General features: G+C 41.4%; 1 protein-coding gene across 1 annotated transcript in view; it reads left to right on the top strand.

Annotated features, from left to right (window-relative positions):
• Positions 1 to 625: 625 nt before the first annotated feature.
• Positions 626 to 20,889, top strand: part of IQCJ (IQ motif containing J) — a 155,774-nt gene continuing 135,510 nt past the window's right edge. The window contains exon 1 of the mRNA XM_027875785.1: positions 626 to 747. Coding sequence (XP_027731586.1) covers positions 626 to 747 — 122 coding nt within the window. The remainder of the gene's footprint in view (positions 748 to 20,889) is intronic.

Below are 20,889 nucleotides of genomic sequence, written 5' to 3'. Positions count from 1 at the left end.
TCAAACTATACCGTGGTAATTTCTTGAAAACTCAAAAAAAATCCCAAACCCTACAAATAGTTCCCAGTTTACAAATAAGTTATGTTCCAAAATTTAACTTTTAAGTTGGGTCTTTGGAATTCTGAATACATTTTCATACTGAATTGATATTTCATCATAGGGTATTAGATTTAGAACTGTTAGGGGTCACCTATTAATAGTCATCTAGTCTTTCCTCCTCCCCTCCCCACATTTTACAAATGAAGAAACTAAAGCCCAGAGGGGATAAGGAGGGTAGCCAAAGTCACACAGCTACTAAGGAGGAAAGGCAGGACTTAAATACAGGTCCTTTAAGGTCAAACATGAGTTCTTTTTTTTTCTTTGTCTGCTTCATCATGCCACCATAATGATGAAGTACCCAAGTTAAACCACAAGATTCTATTTAATCCATAATGTGAATATATAAAATTGACAGCTATATCCAAATATCTTTAGGTCAATCATGCTTATAGCATAAGCCTGTTCTTTTAATCATGGAATTATGGCTAAAGAATCACTGCTTTCTGATGGCAGTGTACCCAAAGGGAGGTTTTTCTGAGCCAGGAATAAATCTCTTGAAAGTCCAACTGACAAACCTAAACGCAGGATGCGATGCTCCCCAACGTCACCAGCTGCTTATCTCCTTTACCTCTTCCAGGAACAATCTTTCAACAGGGCCTCCGGGAGCCTGAATGTCTTAAATGCTGCTGATTTCTGGTTCAGTGGCAGGTCAGTGGGGGAAGCATTTCTGAGTACACGCCATTTTTGTCATGTCTCTCAGATGTACCATGCAGGGGCTGCTTTCCCTTGTTGACTTATGGTCAATCGACTGGATTGATACTTGAAATTCAACACATTTGTGATAGAACACCATCATAGGAGCCGGTGTATATGTATATATACACATATTTATATAGGTACATATATGTGTGTATAATATATAATATATATATACACATATATACACATATGCATATACATATGGGTATATGTGAATACAGAGATATATTTTCTTTTAATAAGTGCATATGTATCTTTGGTAGTCCTCATCTTAGAAGTCTGGTGTGAATTCATACTGAGGAAAAACTTCATTTTGTTATTTCTTTCATTTCCAAAGAAATTGTTATATTGGTGTTTATCTGCAGCAGGTAGAAATCATAATGGCATCATGCAATGTAAGGACAAATTGCTAGGCAATCATTTTCAGTGTTAAAAAAACAACACACACACGTACACACGTGTGCATGTGTTCACCTGCACACACACACACACACACACACACATACACACACACTGCCCCACTCAATCACCGCTACCTTCCTTTTAAATGTCTTTAAGCATGTAAGAAATGAGCTCACTCTTTAGTAGTCTCTCTCCAGACAGGAACAGCCTACACAGATTCTGTCCTCTTTCTCTCACTCCTCCTCACACTTATTTGGCCAGGAAATCATCAGCAACAGCTTTGCCTCCAAATCTGCAATTTTCAATGTGGGTCAAGTGAACCATCAGCCTCTGGGCCATGTTCCCCCAGCCACTCTCTCAGATGGCGTTGCCAATCTGACTGCTTCAGACAGTAGCATTAGCATAATTTATTTTGGAGGGGAAAAACATGGTCCTTGGAGTTGAGGCCATACCAGAAGAATGATTTGGTGTTTTAGAAAAATGGCTTCTGGGTTCATTAGAAAACTTTAGCACTTGCTTCTTCACTTCTGAAATGAGTCAAAATTGCTCTGATAAGAGCATGGTACCTGGTCATGCTGCCTTGCCCTCTCTGCCAAATAGACAGGGCACTGATCATCAACCTTAAGACCAAAAGCCATTTGGGTCAAGAATAGTGAGTTTATAAACTCATAGATCTTTGTTTACAAATAAGCAAATTGGGTTTATAAAACCACAGATCTTTGTTTACAAATAAGCAAACTAAGGTCCAGAGAGATGAGGTGACTTACCGACTAAGTATGAAGTGTCAAAGGTAGGATTTGAGCTCAGATCCTCTGACTCCAGTCGGGGGGCCTTTTCCATCTCATATTTCCTTTTGTGAATAAGTCGCCATCATTGTTCTCAAGATGGACATGTCCAAGCTTAAAGGTGACCATGAAGGTAAGACAGGTCTTAGGTCCATCAGGTCAAGTGTTAAGTCTGGCCATGTCCATCTTGAGAACAATGATGGTGACCTATTCACACAAGATGGAAAAGGCACCCAGAGGCTAAGAGAGAAGGGAGACTAGAAGGAAGAGACAGAAACAGAAGGAAACTCTCTTTATTTTCCCTAACACCTTACCCTTGCCACTGTCATGGGGCAGGGGGAAGACCAAGAGGCTACCCAGGGTTGGCCATGTCATACCAAAGCACCAAAGCACCAAGTCCCAACCAACCGCGTGTGTGTGAAGAACCACACACGTGGTTGGTCAGAAGCAGGCAAAGAATCTCTCTCCAAAATGCCCATAACCCAAGATTAACATCATGGGCGAGGGATGACCCAGCCTTTCCTTGAAGATGTTCAGGAAGGGAGCTTCTCACTTCCCTTTTGGACTCCTTGAATCATTAGGAAGTTTTTCCCTTACATTCATGCTAAATTTTCATCTTTGCAACTTATCTTCATTGATCCTGGTTCAGGGGCCACGAGGGCAGCCGTAAGGGCTGCTTTTTAAGGTGACTCCCTAAAAGGCCACGCGTAATGCCAAGCAATCCTGTACTCTTTAGCATGTAGGCGCTTATTCTGGGGTCATAATAATAATTATGATAAAGCAGATGATGATGATGATGATGATGATGATGATGATGGATAGCATGGGAAGGTAGACAGACAACTTGGTTTGGAGTCACACAGGCTACGCAGGTTTTCAAGGGCTGCCTTTGACACACTGGCTGTATGACTGTGGACAAGTCCTTTAACTTCTCAGGGACCTAGACAACACTTCCAAGGCCATAGGCTGTGTGACACAATGGAAAGAACACTGACTCTAGAGCCAAAAGACCTGGGTTCAAATCCTGCCTTTGATGCTTACTCCCCATGAAACTTTGGGCAAGTTAAGCTCCATTGACCTCAGTTTCTTCTGTAAAATGAGAGGGCTCGACCAGATGGCCTCTGGAGTCTCTTCTGTCTCTGGATTTTAGATCCTGAGGTCCTGATATATGTTGGTAGAGGCCATTTCCTCTCTAGGCAGCTCCTGATACCACAGGAGGCACAGGGCCAGACCAATAAGGTAATAATAATAGTGACTGGCCTTTAGAGAATGTTTTAACTCCTGCAATGGCCTCCTAGATGTAGCTGTGTCTCTGAGGAAAGCTGAAAGCTTTTGCTGAGCAGTAATCCACAGGCACCGCATTGTTCACATACTGAGGGGCTGTGAGGTTGAGAAGGGGAGCACAATGTTTAATCCTTGCCTGTATGTAGCACATGGCTGCCTTCCGTTGGGTCTGGTTCCAAGCCTCTGGGCTGCAGTGGAAAACTGGGGGAGCCACAGTCAAGACTTCGAATGAAATCTAGGGGAACATAGGATGAGTTCTGGAGTCAGGAACTAGAGCAGATTATTTGGAGGAGAAGATCAGTCAATCAATCAGTCAATAATCAACAAACATTAAATGTCTACTATGGGTCAGATGCTGTGCTAAATACTGGGACTACAAGTATAAAAGAGAAAGATGACTTCTCCCCCTCAAGGAGGTTACGTTCTAAAAGAAGATAACACAGGAAGGGAAGGTGAAAGTGAGAGGGGAGAAGAAATGGGGACATGATGGAGAGGTTCTGAGGAGAGCAACCTGGTGGTGAATGCAGAAGGCTAGGAGGGTATGCCCTGAATGGGGAGAACTGTGGGTCACACCAGCATTCTTGCGCTCACATAAAATCATAGCATAGGGTCTAAAAACAGTGAATATCATTAGCCTGAAGTATAGTTCTACTATTGTCATCTGTTCAATTTTTAAATAATTTTTAGCTTTGGTTTAATTTCCTTCAGATTCTGAACCTTTGGGGTTCAGAGCAAAAATAAATAAAATGGATTTATCCCTCTGATTTAAAAAAAATCTGTGTCTGTCCAAAAGTCCAACCACCTAATTTTATGGATGAGAAAAATGAAATCCAGAAAGGTCATAGTATAACAGATTTAGAGGGGACCTTGGAGGTAATCTATTCCAACCCCACATTTTATAGATGAAGAAAGTGAGAACCAGCACAGTTAAGGCACTTGCCCACGATGACATAAGTGGTAGGTGGCAGATCTGAGGCCTTGCGTGGTTTCACACTCAGCCCTTTTACCATCACTCCATCCAGATGACTTATGGAGGTCACCCACGTGCAGTAGTGGAACAGCTATGCAAAGCCAAGTCTCCTGACTTCCTGTTCAACGTTCTTTTTTCTTAAAAAATGATACCCCTGTTTTTTTGCTGCCCTCCACTTTCAGTTCTTTCTCTCTGTCTTGCCATATTTTAGCTTGATTTTGGAATATCCAATTAAGGGGTTTTTAGATAGTATAGGGAGAAGCCGACTGACCCTGGCAGAAGCAGATGGTCCTGAGCATCAAGGGCTGGTCTGTACGACCTGCTGTGGTCCATTACTCATCTGGGCGAGAGACAGCGGCCCTGTGTGTGTGATGATCCACCATGGCAGAGAGCTTCTACTAACCTTGTGCTGATGACAGATTTCCCCTTAGCTGCCTCTGCAAAGACTGAGCATCTGAAAAAGCTCGTTGAAATCATTCGTCTTTTCGGTGCCATCTAATATTAGCCTTGGTTTTGTACCTAATAAAGGTGTGATGTTTTCTCTAGTCACCCTCTTTGGCACCGCTGTATTTAGAGACTTTCCCTATTTTTCTGCGTATCTCTTGAGAGCCTCATTTCCTTTTTCTTCTTTTGAACTGCTCGCTTAGCAATCAGCCAAATTCAGAAGGGTGAAAAAATCATATTCTTGGCCAACTCATAGACAAAATATTTTAACTTTTTGCTTCAGTTTCAAAGTCTTCTTGCTACTCCTTTTCATCTTGGCAAAATCTATAGGCTTTCAAAAATATTCTGTAAGATGTGGCCCAAATGCTCCAGCATTTTCCCCACATGGTATAATTGCTACTTGCTGTGAGTGACGGCCCATTCTCCCTACACACCTGGGGCTGTTATCCTAGTTTCTGTGATACAATACTGCTCAGGTGACAGAAGGAGAGAAAGAAGGTTGATTGTTCTTCCTATTAAGTATTACACAGGCTAGAAGAAAATGGATCTCCATGCGTGCACGCATGCATGCACACACACACACACACACACACAAACACAACCTGAAGGGGTGAGCTGCTGTTTCATTTTTATAATTGATAAAGCAAGAAATAAAATCGATCTTTTTGTCTTCCTCTGTGGAGGTTAGAGGCATTTGTATAAAAGTCTAATTCTTCCATGGAAACACTAATTCTCTACCAGTTTCCCGTAAGAGCTCAGAGAATTATTTGTCTCTGCCAGTTCCCAAGATTGGCATAGGGAAAGGACATGGGAGAATCCCAGACCCAAGGCTTTACCCCGTCTCATGTGTCAGCTTTCTCATGTGTAAAATGTAGTCATTGAACTAGTCTACCACTAAAGTCCAGCTGAGCTGCTATAAATATCACGTTCCTATTTAAGGAAATATTTAGTAGGACTAATCTCATTACAATGACTACCATGGCAGCAGAAAGCTCACTAGATGGAGAATATTTGTGAGATCCTGATGACTGCCCTTAGCAACAGAGCTTGTTTGACCTCATTAAAGACAAAATAAGCTCCTAGCAATAACTCGGTGCAGAGGATGCTTTCATCTGTAGTCTTGTCCATTTTGTTTCTTTCCTGCAGAAGAAGGCCTTTCTGCTCCCATCTCTCTACTTGAAGGCCACCACCCTACTAGATCACCTCATACCTCAACTGTGGCATCGGCCCCCTAATTAGGCTTCCTGCCTCAAGTCTCTCTCTCCTCCAATCTAATATCCCCAAGTAAACTTCCCAGGGCTCAGATCTAACCGCATCATCCACTACTCAGAAATCATCAGTGACTCCCAGTGCCTCTTGGATAAAATAAAAACTCCTCAGCCTAATATTTGAGTACTTCTACAATCTGGCTCCAACCTGCCCACCTAGCCTTATTTTGGACAACTCCCATTTATGAGATCTCTTTTCCCTCTAACATCTTCCCTGAGTTCAACATAAAATCTCCCTTCCTTTCAGGGCATCCACACAGGCCACCCCCATACCTGGAATTCTGTACCTCCTCATTTTTATCTTTTAGACTCTTTAGCTTTATTTATTCAAAGCTTAGCTCAGGTAATGCCTTCCCTCCCTCTCCCAATTCCACTTGCTAGAGATTTCATCCTCTTCAGATTTTCTTCTATTTCTTTATCTATGCACATGCTTTGTTCCTCAGGAGAAGGTGAGTTTCTTAAGGACAAGGGCTTTCTAAATTGTAGTCTGTGTTTGGAGCTAGCACTGTGCCTGGTACACATAGATGTATAATAACTATTGGCTTTGAAGTCAGTTTGAGCCACTGAGAGGCAGTGAGGCATCCTAGATACAGCTGGCCTCAGAGCCAGGAAGATCTAGGTTCAAGTCTCACCTTTGACACACATTGGCTATTTGACCCTGGGCAAGCCTAGCATTTTCTCCATGCTGTTTCGAGGATGTGGACAGTTCCCTGAGACTGGAGGGTTCAGAGATGATGCTGACTTGACTTGCCCAGGTAGAAGGGGTTTCCTCATTGGAGAATCCCCTAAACCATGTAATCATGGATCTAGTACCATTCCCCATTGAGCTATCTAGAATACACCTCTCCCTGTGCTAGTTACAAGAAGGATCAGGATTGCACTCCATCTACAATTCAAGTGATACATCCAAGAGAGCTGCCTGAGGCTCAGAGTGGGTAAGGGATTGGCTCTCAGTCACCTGGCTGGTCAAGTCTCACCTTTGACACACACTGGCTTTGAAATCCTATGCAAGTTGTTTCACCTCTCAGGGTTCTGGACAGCTTTCTAAAGCTAGACATGCTTCTTCATTGGCAGAGGGAGTTTTTCCCTTGGGAATTTCCTATATCAGCAAAATCATGGTTAGACAAGTGTCTTAGGAGGAAAAATGGTGGCCCTATGAAGGAGGACTTGGAGAGGGGGGGACCTTGGGCACAGGCAGCCCAATGATTTGCAGAAATAAGCACATGGCTGTTAGGAGAGATACCAGTCTTGCCTGAACATCCAAGTAAGAGATAATGAAGCTTCATTCTTTCTCCTACTCTTTACATTTTGGGGACCTGATTCCAATCCAGTGTCTTAGAATGAATAGTGAAGAGAGTTTCATGGATGAACTAGAACACCATTAGGTGGCATTCATGTAAGAGGGTTTTAAGCAGAAAGGTGAAACCAAGATACAGGAATATATATATATATATGTATATATGAGCTTGGGTTCATGGTTTATTATATGCTTGTGGTACTTACAGACAGCTAAATAGCCCAGTGGATAGAGCACTGGGCTTGGAATCACCAACTCTTCCTGAGTTCAAATATGGCCTCATACAATTACTACCTATGTGACCAGGACAAGTCACTTAACCCTATCTGCCTCAGTTTCTCTATTTGTAAAATGAGCTGGAGAAGAAAATGGCAAACCACTCTAGTATCCTTGCCAAGAAAACCCCAAATGGGGTCACAAAGAGCTGGATACAACCAGAAAAATGACTGAACAACAAGAACATGGCACTTTGGATATCAGAACATCAAGGCAATGCAGATTTGATTGGCACTTCCTTGTTCTGGTCACTTGCTGAAGAAACCAAATAAATGGCAATCAGTTTAGGGAAACCTTTCCTCAAGATCAAAAGTAGAATTGGCATATTCAGAACATCCTAAGATTCACCAAACTATCTTTTTATCTTGCCAGGCTACCAAGTTTATGTACATATAGACTGTTTATATATCCATGTATGTGTAACGTAGGTATGGATATGCATATACACACACATATTGATGAAAAAAATTCATATATGCAAATTCTTGGCTGCTTTGCATTTTGTGTGGTTTCATCTTCATTCTGGTTTACACTGGCAAAAATGAGGTAACGGAAAGCTATGAGGCATTGAGGTGACTATTTGTTGACCCTGCTTACTGGTGCTTTTTTGTGAGGGAGAGGAGTATCTTTTGTTTGTTGATTTTAAAATCCTTGAACTTTCTCCTTTCTAAATGCTGCTTTAAAATATAGATAAATTAAACTCATTTTAATTCAATTCCTTTAATGAGAACTCATTAAACACCTCAGTTATGATATTATAGATTTAGGGCTAGAAGGAGGAGAAAGCTATGTGGCTTAGTGAAAACAGTGCTGGGCCTGGAGTTAGGAAGACCTGAGTTCAAATCTGGTCTCAGACACTTACTAGCTGTGTGACTCTGGGCAAGTCACTTACCCTCTGTTTGCCTCGATCCACCGGAGAAGGAAATGGCAAACACTCCAAATCTTGGCAAAGAAAACCCCCTGGACATTTTGGTCCATGGGGTCACAAAGAGTTGGACATGACTGAATGCACAAAATAGGGCTAGAAGGAAACCCTACAGGCCATTATTCATTTTATAGATAAGGAAACTGAGGCATAGAGAGGTTGAATGACTTATCCGGGGTCACACACTCAACAAATATTTTGTAATTAATTAAGCAATAATTAAGCATTTATTAAGTATTTTCTATGTGCCAGGCATTATGCTAGGTAGTAGAAACGAGATGACAGAAAAAAAAATTAATTCCTGCCTTCAAGGAGCTTACTGGAACTAAATTCAATTTCACAAAGTTTCTTAAACACCTTCTACGCGCAAAGTGCTATTGGTGGAGAACAGGGCTGTATTCTATGTCTCTTCACCTCCCCCCTCAGAAGACTTTGCTTCTTCAAGGTCTAATTTAACTGCTGCCACCTATGTGAAGCTCTTCTCTGCTCCCCCAGTTGCTAGGGCCTTGTCCTTAAAATTGCTCTGTATCTGTCTACTTATATGTACTTATCTATACACATGTTGTTAAGAATGTAAGATCTTTGAGGTCAGGGATTGCTTGGGTTTTCTCCTTGGATCCCCAGAATCTAACCCATAATAGGTGCTTTATAAATGCCTGTTGATTAAAAATAAATGCTTATCGGTGAATGGATGGTGGGGAAACTAACATGTATATTTACATATATGTAGATGTATATTAGTATACACATAACATATCTTTCTATATACACACATACATGTATGTATATGTTCCCTTTAACTTCATGCCTGGAATAGTACTTTACATATAGTAGATACTCAATACGTTTTGTCTGATAGATGTAATGGAAAGCATGCCACATTTGGAGTTAGGTGAGAATTGGGTCTGGGCTCTTGCTAGTTATGTGACCATGAGTAACACACTTAACCTTGTCATGAGCTTCATAAATATTGAAAATATCCTTGCTAGCAAAGGCCCAGACCCTTCAAGCATTAAAAGAAGAGTCTGCCTGGGCCCATTCAAAAAAACCTGAATCCTGGGGGAGTACATGAGAGGGAAGGTAGAGGTCAGGGAAACTTGGAAACAATTTCATCTCCTAAGACAAATTCTGTGGGAGTTTGTTCTAACAGGAGTGGGCTGTTACCCTTGACCAATGATTGATAGACCTCTATCAAGGAAAGTAATTTTCTTCCATCTATTGCAGCTTCCATTACAGCACATGGAGTTGATTGGGAGGAAGAGACAACCCTCTCTTGCCCCTCACCACCCCACCTCCCACTAGGTCCATAATCCCAATCAACCATGACAATTATGGGGTAACAGATATTGTGGGCAGATTGCTCTCATATCACCATGGTGTACTGCACAGAGAACTAACCAAATCAGAATTAGAAAACCAAGACTTAAGTGCCACCTCTGACACACAATAATAATATCTAGCACTTATTATCATAATAATAGCAGTTATATAGTGCTTTAAGGCTTACAAATATTTTATATATATTGTAAGCTCCTTGAGAATTGGGACTATTGTTTTTGCCTCTTTTTGTTTCCCCAGCACTTAACACAGTGCCTAGTATACAGCAGGTGCTTATGGAATGTTTATTGAAAGAATTTATATATGTGATCTCATTTGATTCTTACAATACCCCTGGGAGGGAGGTTCTATTATTAGCCTCTTTTAGAGATGAGGAAACTTAGATTGAGGCAGGTTAAATGATTTGCAAAGCCATATAGTTACTGAGTGTCAGAGGGAGAATTTGAACTCATGTCTTTCTGGCTCCAAGTCCAATACTCTATCCATTGCCACACCTAGCTGTGTGACTATGGCCAAGTCACTTAATCTCTTGATGCCCCAGGTGACCAGGACCATAAGTTACAGATTATTGACATACATTTATAGAGGTAGAGGAAATCTCCTCACTGAGAATTCCCATCACCAGTGGCATCATAGATCTATACCAGAAAGTACAAGTCAGGGCTGGATCCATTGGGACTGGAGTTTCCAGTGACTGATTGCTCTAGGTCATTCTGAGAAGACCCATTTCAACTTGAAACTTGTCAGAACTGAACTTATCTTTGAAATGAATGGGCTAAACCAGGTGGCTGGCCATCTTGCTACCCATGGGGTTCCTTTAATGTAAGGCAGCCAGATGTTTCAAGGGACTGCAGATGACTCAAACATTCCTAAATTTATGCATGAAAATTCTTTGGTATCTTTGCTTGAGGACTGGAAATCAGTATAGAGGAGCTACAGTCAAGCATAAGTCAACAACCCCACACAATCCTGATCTTAGAGTCTTCTCTTTCTAGCAACATAAAAGTTTTTGCTCTCTCAGCCCTACAAATGCCATGGGAAAAGAGGTGGCTGTGATTGTCCTACTTAATCCCAAACTCCTCTGCAGAGCAATCCTCCTGCTTTTCTTGAAAAGATGCTTTCCATCTAGCAAGATGCACTTTCTGAAAGAGCGGCCAATTTTTTACACCTTAATATCTCCTAGGAGTTGTAAACTAGCATAACGATTTTGTCCTTAAACTGATGTGGGAATTGAGGAAAGGGGCAGGATGTCTGGCTGGTCATCAAAGTAGGACTTTTTTGTCATTCTGTCAACGTTATGAGATGAGAAGAAAACAAGTTTAGATAATGTTGCTGAAGGCAGACACATCCCATCACACAGAACACTTCTTGAAAATGTGACTTCATTCTACTGGTATTGGGGGCTGGGACTAGTACCTCCCTCCTAATCTGTTACATGCCACCTGACATTGGTTAAACACCCACTATGTGTAGTGTATTCAGCTGAGTACTTGGGCAAGATGCAATGATTATATCATGTGTATTAATTACAATTATATATACATATATTGTGTGTATGATACATTGTATCATGTATATTATGCCATGCATCCATAGTCTCTCGCTCTCAAGGAACTTATAATCTAATAGGGAAGATAAGACATGGCACAAAGTAATAATGCATTTACATGACTTTTTCAGTTTCAAAACGCTTTCCTTGAAATGACCCTTTGAGGTATGTCATACAAAAATTATTAGCCCCATTTTACAGATGAGGAAACCAAGACTCAGAGAGATTAAGTGATTTGCACAAAATTACCCAGTCAATGTGAGAGAGAGCCTTCAAGACCAGGTCTTATGACTCTAAGTCCAGTGACCTATGTGTCCCCTAACTTTTATATTGCCTTTTTTGATGTGATTCATTGGTGTTGGGAATTCTCAATGAGGAAAGTCTCTGCCAATACAGATCTGTCCCTGCTCTTCAATTCCTAGTGATATTGAATTACCTGGGTTCACCAAGAGGTTCAGTGACTTGCCCTATCTCACACAGACAGCATATGTCAGAGGCCAGACTTGAACCTGGGTCTTCCTAACTCCCAGGCCAGCTCTTTCTCCTCTATACAAGGACTGCCTCCATGTTTCCTGTTAATATCACACAAATAAAAATAGAATAAGAGCCATGATCATGCTTTTACTCATATGAACTGCGGGGTATGGGATTTAGAATGGCATTTATCTGGTTCTATGTGTTAACATACACATGTTAATATAACAAAGTTTTTGTTGGGAGGATAGTGGAGAGAGCAGAGGATGGTGGGCCAGAATATCTAAGTCCTTGTCATTGCTGTCCCGAGCTGGCCCAACTGTCTGTGATCAGGTACCTTGTTCTGTCTAAATCTGGGTTTCCTCCTGTGTTATTAATGAGAACATCTTGCCATATAAGCTCTCTCAGGCCAACTTTGGTTCTTAAATTTTAGAAAACTCACTGTAAATTGGAAGATGTCACTTAAGAAGATTAGTCTCAAAATCATCAAAACTTTAAACTTTTGACTCTCTACTTGTATTCCTTTGAAGGTGAATAATTTGCTTTTCCAAAAGAAAGGAAAAAATGGTTAATAAGGTCACTTGTACTCCACTCCCCCCCCCCGGTTAATTTCTTTCCTTAAAACTCTTAAGGAGGCTCAGTTAACTATTAGATTACTCATGTCCAGCAAAAGTATCACAGCCCCAAAAAGTCCTGGAAAGGTGTCAGCATGTACACATCTGAAGAATAAAGATGATGATGATGATGATGATGATGATGATGATGATGATGAAATTGCTAGTGTTTATAAACTGCTTTTGGGTTTGTAAAACATTTTGCAAATATTTATCTTCATAGCAACTCTCCCTGGAAGGTAGGTGCTATTATTATCCTCACTTTTATGATGAGGAAACTGAAGTAAACAGTGGTTAAGTGACTTATCCTAGGTTACAGAAATAGAAAGTTTTTGAGACTATGTCTGAAATCGGGTCTCCCTATACCTGTGATGAAGGTGATAGGGAAGCTGTCAATCACAAGACATACAAAGAGATTAATTTCCTCATAACCCAAAGAGACTATGATTGATTTACGTTCTGTCTAGTTGAGTCTAATCAGAAGGTACGGCAACAGAACGTGTCCTCAAACCCTTCAGCCGCCAGTCCTGTCCAGGTTAGTACCAGAGCTCCAGAGGTCTCCTAAGGCTGATGGGCACCTATCCTGAAATTTTTAGTCTCAGAGAGAGTTGCCTGAGGGTCTGAGAGATAAGTTACTTGCCCAAGGTCAGAGAACCATAAAGTGTCAGAAGGATCTGAATCTAGGTCATCTTGATTCTGAGACCCAGGCCAACTTTCTATCCATGAGGTCATCTCCAGGGGAGGAGCTAATAAACTCAATCACATTAATGTGGAAATGGCTTAATAAATATGAGGACCTCTCTTTGAATGTTTACATTTTAATCAGCAAGTGAGAAGACAAACAAGGAAGCCTGGCCTGAAATTCTGAGCCTCAATTTCTTTAGCTGCAAAATGGGAATGAAAACATCTACTTCACAAATAATTTTGTAAATTGTAAAGGCTGGTAGGTGGTGCAGTGGATAGAGCGCTGGGACTGAAGTCAAGAAGACCTGAGTTCAAATCTGGTCTCAGACTCTTACTAACTGTGTGACCTTGGGCAAGTTACTTAACCTCTGTTGTTGTTTTTTTAAGGGATGTAACATTGCACCTATTCTCCAAAATATCTGTCCAGAAGTAAATCATAGGATCATAGCCTGAGAGCTAGAAGAAATGTTAGAGACCATCTCGTTCAACCTTTTTCTTTTATAGTTGAGGAAACCAGGTCTCACAGAGGGTCAGTGAATTACCCATGGTCACACAGCAAGTGTCAGAATCAGGATTAGAATCCAGATTTTTAGACACTAAGTTCAACACACAGTGTGATGACCAAAGCCTGGGTTAGACTCCTTGCACTTGTCCTGATTGACACCTTGACATCTTGTCTAAACAACAAGCTCCCTTCAGGTTCCATCTCCTATGAGTGGCCTTCCTTGGTTTCCCCTGCTGTTTATCAGTGTCTGCCCTCCTCCCTTAATTTGTATTTGTGCATGTGGTTTGTATTTACATATCTGCACACACATTTCTTCCCAGTAAAACGTATAATCTTTGAGGTTGGGGCTGTTTCCCTCATTGTGTTCATAGTCTTTGTACCTGGCACAAAAAAAAGCAAACTTTTTCATATATGCTCATTAAATTGAAACTGTCCTGTTTAGATTGAAACCAGACAACTCTGCCAGGACATGGGACTAGAAGCTGACCACTGGAATCTGACCATGAGTCCAGACTGGCTCCAATGAATGCCTCCCCACCCCCCCACCCCCACTCTTCCCACTGCTGTGGGCCTGAATATGGGATCCTCTTTAAGGTTCTAATGGCAAATGGTCATCTTGTTCCCTCATCGTTGCTGAAGGAAAGTGATAGAATGGATTTATAGCTCATAGGGCCTTTTGAGTCAGTTTATTAGAGTGAGTTCACGTGGAGGGTTAGCCAAATAGCCCTCCGAGCTAATAAATAATAACACTGCAGGCCTTTCTCAGTTTTTATCCAGGGAGCTACAAAGTGCTTTATAAAGCCTGACAGCATCACCCAGAGGTAACTAATATTATAGCTATTTTAACAGGATGATTCTATCTCTGTTACAAGTTAATATGAAGCCAGACTGAGAACACTTCAGTCAAGGTTAAAAATACTACATTGGATCTAGAGACACAGAGCATGTGTCTGAAACCCAGCCCTCCGGTGCCAGTCTGCACATTAGAGAAGCTTTTCAACGTGGCGTGGCATTTCTTCTCATTGTCTCTGGTAGGATTTTCCTCACAGATGGTTAACGGGATCCCCAAAGACCCCTTCCCTATTTGAGTAATAACCATGGACATTGAGATAATGCTTTAGAGGATACAAACCTCTTTACATTTAGAGCATTCTCATTATTATTATTGTTCTCATCATCCTCTTTTGGGCTGGACAACAAGCCCATGAGTCACCTGATTTGGGTTTTCTGTTCTTCTGGTTTCCCTTTGTGGACTTGAGTAGACTTTCTAGTCTGAGATAAGGTCTTGTCCAGCACGTCCTGAGACAAAGTGGAGGGGAGGGGGGAATAGATCCTACCAGACCTGTCAGGCCTGTTTCTAAAGTCCCAGTCAGTAAATCGATAAACATGGTTTAGTAGGCAGCCGCCTACACATTGTTATTTGAGGGGTGATTAAAAAGCCTTCCATAAAGAATATCTTGACCTAATTTTTAAAATAAAAAGGTCAGATTGGATTATCTCTAATCTAGCCTCAGACAGTTCACATCTGTGTGGCCCTGGACAAGTCAACCTCTGTCTGCCTTGGTTTCCTCATGCATAAAATGGGGTTAATAACAACACCTATTTCCCATGGTTGCTGTGAGGATGAAATGAAGTAATATTTGTGAAGTGTTTTGTAAACCTTAAAAAGACCTTATAAATACAAGCCAGGATTGCTATCTCTACTATGCTTCTTTAGGTCTTCATCTTCTGTGTATGACAGAATTACAGAATCTTTGAGTTGCAAGGGACTCGAAAGGTCAGCTAGGCCTACCCATACCTTGGATAGGATCCTCTCCATACCACACATCACTTAGCCTTTGCTTGAAGACCTCCAGGGTGGGGGAACCCTTATTCTGTGAAGACAACCTTTTCCACTTTGGGATAATCCCCATCCTTTGGGACTTTCCCCTTAAATCAAGCATAAATTCTCCCCTTTTCAATGTCTAACAACTGTTCCCAGTTACGTCCTTTGGGGTCAAGCAGGGCAAGTTCCTTTTGAACCCATCAGCTCTGATTATTTCTAATTTATCTTGTATATAGCTTGTTTGTTGATGGTTTTACATAAATGCTTTTTATCAATTTAAGGAAAAATCCACTTATACCAATACTTTCAAGTGTTTTTAATGGAAATGAGTGTTGAACTTTATCAAGAGCTTTTTCTATATCTATGAATGTAATCATATGATTTTTAAAAACTTTTATTATTGATTTAATCAATCATGTTAATCGTTTTTACTTTTTAAACCATCCCTGAATTCTTGGTATAAATCCCACTTGATCATAATGTATGTTTTTTCTAATATGTTGTTGTAATCTTTTAGCTGGTATTTTATTTAGGATTTTTGCATCCATGTAGATTAATGGAATTGGTCTATAATTTTCTTTCTCTGTTTTTACTCTTCCTGGTTTAGGTATCAGTATCATCACATATAGTTGCTTGCATGTGTCTTCCCTATCAGACTGTGAGCTCCTTGGGGGCAGGAACTGATTTCCCCCCTTTCTTTGTATCCTCAACTATTAACATAGTACCTGACACAGAGTAGGTGCTTAATAGATGTTTGTTGACTGAGTGAGATACTTGAAGACAACTATAATACCCACCCTAAGTCTTTTCTTACATCTGGATAAATAGCAATAGAAACAAAGAAAAGGAAAGAAAGGCTAGGAAGCAAGAAAAGGAAAGGTAATAAAGGAAGAAAGACTAGAATTGTGATTTGACTGGTATAGGGAACTCTTGGATAATGACAAGCCCTCTACCAATGCTTAGCACTGTGCCTGGAACATAGTAGATGCTTAACAAACATTTATTGACTGAGTGAACAATGTAGAGCAGCTCCTTCTTTGCTATGTATAGTCTTAAAAATAGCCTAGATTGCAAGAGGGTAAGTAACTTGCAGAGGGTCACAGAACCTCTATGTGTGAAAGGAAGCTCTCGAACCCAGGTCTCCCTGGCTCCCACAATGGGCTCTTTGGGGAAGGGTGATAGGAAAGGGAGAGCATCTTTGGCACATATGACTGAATGACCCTCACCAAGTCACTTACCTCATGTGATCAATGTTCTAAGAGAAGGAGCTAACCTGCCCTGGCTCGGGGAGCTTCCTTGGCTGTGTGACCCTACACCAAGGAAATCACAGACCCACATATGTACCTGCCTTGTCACAGCCCTAGGAATTCCCAGCTAAGAGAGTTCTCCCTTTGTGTTACAGTACTATGCCTCCAGGAGAACCTGGTTAAACCTATCTTGGAAGAATGATATTCAGCCACTGACACATTAGTTTGAATCAATTTACCAGATTAACTGGCTCATCATCCTATGGGAATGAGGCATAAAATCATAAGTTTTGATGGGGGAAAGAAGGGAGGGATTGGCCTACAGACCTGGAGGACAGGCCTAAGGAGAACAAAGGCCTGGGAAGTTAGGGAACGTGAAGACCCTGGATGGCCATGACCACTTAGCTGAGAGATACCCAACCTCAGTTTAAGTAGGCTAAGGACAATGTGGCAAATGAGGAGTGATAAAGAGTAACGGCCATCAGAGGAATAAAAAGGAGTAGAAGTAGAAGATCTAGGGATAACAAAATGACTTTTCTAGAATTGTTGACTTTCAAAGATAGAAAGGATCCTTTGGTCTACAGATCATGCAGTCCAACATCTTTATTTTACAGGTGAAGAAACTGAGGCCCTGAAAGGTGATGTGCCCAAAGGCTGAACAGTGAGTGGCAGAGCTAGAAATCTGACCTAGGTGCACCTTGCAAGCAAGCACTGTCTTTTGCCTTTCTTTGTAACTTCATTGCTTTGCACAGTGCCTGGAACGTAGGAGATACTTAATAAATGCTTCCTCACTGACTGCCAAAGTTTAATTTACCTGGGGCCAGTCCTGTCTCTCAGTGGAGTAGTTATTCCTTTCCCTCCTTTCAATGTGCTGGTGCTCCTGTGAGATGGAAATGAGGTTGAACCAGAAATTATAATAATAATAATGATAATGATAATAATAATTAAAAAGATAATATTAATAATAGGAGAGGAAAAGCATTTCTATATTGGCCTGCTATGTGTCATCTGCTATGCTAAGTGCTCTTACAAATATCTCATTTGAACCTCACAATGACTGTGCTATGTGGGCTATTAATATCCTCATTTTACATTTGAGGAAACTGAGGCAGACAGAGGTTAAATGACTTGCCAAGGATCACACAGCTAATAAATGTCTGAGGCCAAATCTGAACTCAGTCTTCTGTCTCCAGGCTGAGCACTTTATCCAGTGTACCACCAACTGCCTATAACAATAATAAAATAATAATGGTGATGGTGATAATAATAATTATAGCTGGCAGTTACATAGTACTTTAAGGTTTTTGAAGAACTTTATAAATATTATCTCATTTGATCCTCAAAACAACCTTGAGAAGTAGGTGCTATTATCTTTCCTGTTTTTATATATGAGGAAACTGAGGGAAACGGAGATGAAATGACTAAGACTCACTTATGGTCACTGGATGGGATGGTCACTGGAAAGTTGTAGCACCGGCCATACTGCTGTGCGTTTTGGGCCCTTGGTCAAGGTCTTGGAATGAAATCTTGCCTGGGAAGACAGAGTTTTGATTCCCTTCTTGGATATTCCTTGGGAGACAGTACAGCAGAGTGAGAAGAATTCTGGAGGTGGAGTCAGAGGTTGGGGGCTCCCATCTCGGGTCTTCCGCTTCGGACCTGTGTGAGCTGTGGGCAAGCCTGCTCATCTCTCTGGACCTCAGTTTCTGCATCAGGGAAATAAGGGGATTAGACCAGCTTGACTGCTGTATCTTTCAGGTCTAAACTTACAGTTTGACTTCCCTTGCAATAATGGCATAAACATGTGTGAATTCATCAGTGCTAAGAACATGATAACATTGTGACTCCTTTATCGGTTTATTGATAGACTCCTTATTCAAATCCAGATGGTAGCCATTGGATTGTGTTTGTAAATGGACCATTCCAGGTTGTTAGTGAATACTCGTGAAATGTAAGTAAATAGCTTTGCTAACTGAGTGCGTTGGACACTCAACAGCTCAGCTGCAGTCAGATACACTCCTGGGCTTCTCTTCCAGCCCCTTGGATAGTCATGGGAGAAACCAGTAAGGTTACAGAGTTTGTAGACTGTTGTAATGGATTAGGTTCGGGATTGTTAGAGCTGGAAGGGAGCTTATAGTCCAAGTGGTTCATTTTACTGATGAGGAAACTGAGGCCCAGGTGAATAAGGGACTTGGTCAAGACCACACAGCTTAGTACTGTCAGAGCCAGGACTACAACCCGGATTTCCCTTGCTAAGGGCTATTGCCTCTGTGTAATGCTGTGACAGTTGCTGTTTCTAGGTTTTTAAGGCCATTCTTTGAGAGGTTTAATTATTCCTGAAGACTTAAGGCCACACTTGTCTTCAATAGTAGTGGGTCTTTTTGGGGAGGGTTCCCATGCTTTACATAGTGCCTAGCACATTGTAATCTCTTAATAAATGATTGTTGACCTGACTCAGCTTGTTGGGGGGTCTTGGTCTAGGACACAAATTACAAGGCATGGACTTTGTTTGATACTGAGATTTTAACAGTTTCCCTACTTCTACTAAAACTGTCAAATCTGACAGATTTGAATTGCAGTTCGAAAACCCCCTTTATAAAAATACAAAAGAATGAATCATTTGTGATTTTGTTCTACATTCTACGAGAGGAGATCCCAGACTGCAAGCCCAGCCTCTAGCCCACAGAGACTGTGGGACATCTGTTTACAAGACACGTCTCAAGTCACTTAACTTCTCCTGGGCCTCAGTTTCCTCATTTGTAAATGAGGGGGTTGGACCAGATGACCTCTGAGATTCTTTCCAGCTTTAGCTCTGGGATCTGAAAATTCCAAAAAAACAGGCCCAATGATCAGATCTCACATTCAAGTGTCCTTCTGACTTTTGATATTTACCAAAGCATAGAAAGAACTACTCAATCTCACCTCCTTTTCATGAATCCCTAGAAGAGAAAAGGCTAGAAGGAGGACCCTGTTGGAGCAGTTGCAGGTCTAGCCAGGAGGCACTATCTCACGGGTGCCTGCTTGCCCCTCTGAATGCAGAGAATCTCTGGTTCAGTTGCAAATCGCCTAATGCCACAAATTTGAAAATGAGGCCCCATAAAACCTAATGAAAAGTGCTCTCCAGCAATCTTCAAAATGAGGTTCATCCCATTACACAGGCAAGAGACGGCCAAAAAGGAGTCTTCTTTCTTCCGTGGTTATAAGGTGACTAGATGGGCTGTGAAATTGTAATCAAATGCCCATGGGTCACCAGCTGAACATTTCCCCACTCAGGCAAGTTTCTCTGATACTTAGCAGTAGAAGTCCTCCAGTATTAATGAAAAGAGTTTGAAAAGCCAGCCTGGCTGACCTTTCTGAGTCTAGGCTTTTGGGGAAGTAGGTGGAAAGTCAATGAGCTAAGTAAAATTGAGGTAGCATGGGGAACTAACCACCTCATTGGCTGGTGTCATCCCCAGGGGGTGGGAAACGGTAAGAGCTCCCATTTACAGAGCATTGGAAGGTTTTCAGAATACCTCACCTCCCTTATCTCATTCAACCCAGTGAAATAGGCTCTATAGACATTATTTTTACTCCCATTTTACAGATGATAATACTGAGCCTCAGAAAGGTTAAGTGGTTCAAAGTCACACAGTTAGTAATGGTCAGAAAAGGGCTTTGATTCCCAGGCAGGGACTAGGAAGCTGGTACCAATGGCAGGGGCAAGAGGACAGACTCATAGGATTGTAAACTTAGAGGTGCAAAGGGCCCTAGCCATCATCCTGTCCAACCCTGCTCTCATTTTACAGATGAGGAAACTAAGGCCCCAGAGGTTAAATGGTATTCAAAGGCTAAGGTGTTGCAACGCAGATTCCAGAACAGGTTGTCTAATTATAAGTCTAAACACTTTGTCATCATGCCTTGTGGTCACAGCAATGTAAGCCCACATTATTATGAGTTTGTATTTCACTTGGTAGTGAATGAGGACCCAAGGGAAAGAACAGCTTCCTCCCTCCCTCCCTCTCTCCCTTCCTTCCTTCCTTCTTTCCTCACTTCCTCTCTCCCTCCTTCCTTCTTTCTTTCCTTCCTTCCTTCCTTTCTCCCTTCTTTTCTTTCTTCCTTCCTTTCTTCCTGTTTTTCTTTCTTTCTTTCTCTCTTCCTTTTTCCCTTCTCTCTTTTTTCTCCTTTTTCTCTGTTTCTGCCTCTCTCCTTCATTTCCTTCCTTCCTTCT

Source organism: Vombatus ursinus, unplaced genomic scaffold (genome assembly GCF_900497805.2).
Source record: "Vombatus ursinus unplaced genomic scaffold, bare-nosed wombat genome assembly UNPS02014810.1, whole genome shotgun sequence".
NCBI lineage: Eukaryota > Metazoa > Chordata > Mammalia > Diprotodontia > Vombatidae > Vombatus > Vombatus ursinus.
This window is presented reverse-complemented; position numbering and strand designations above follow the sequence as displayed.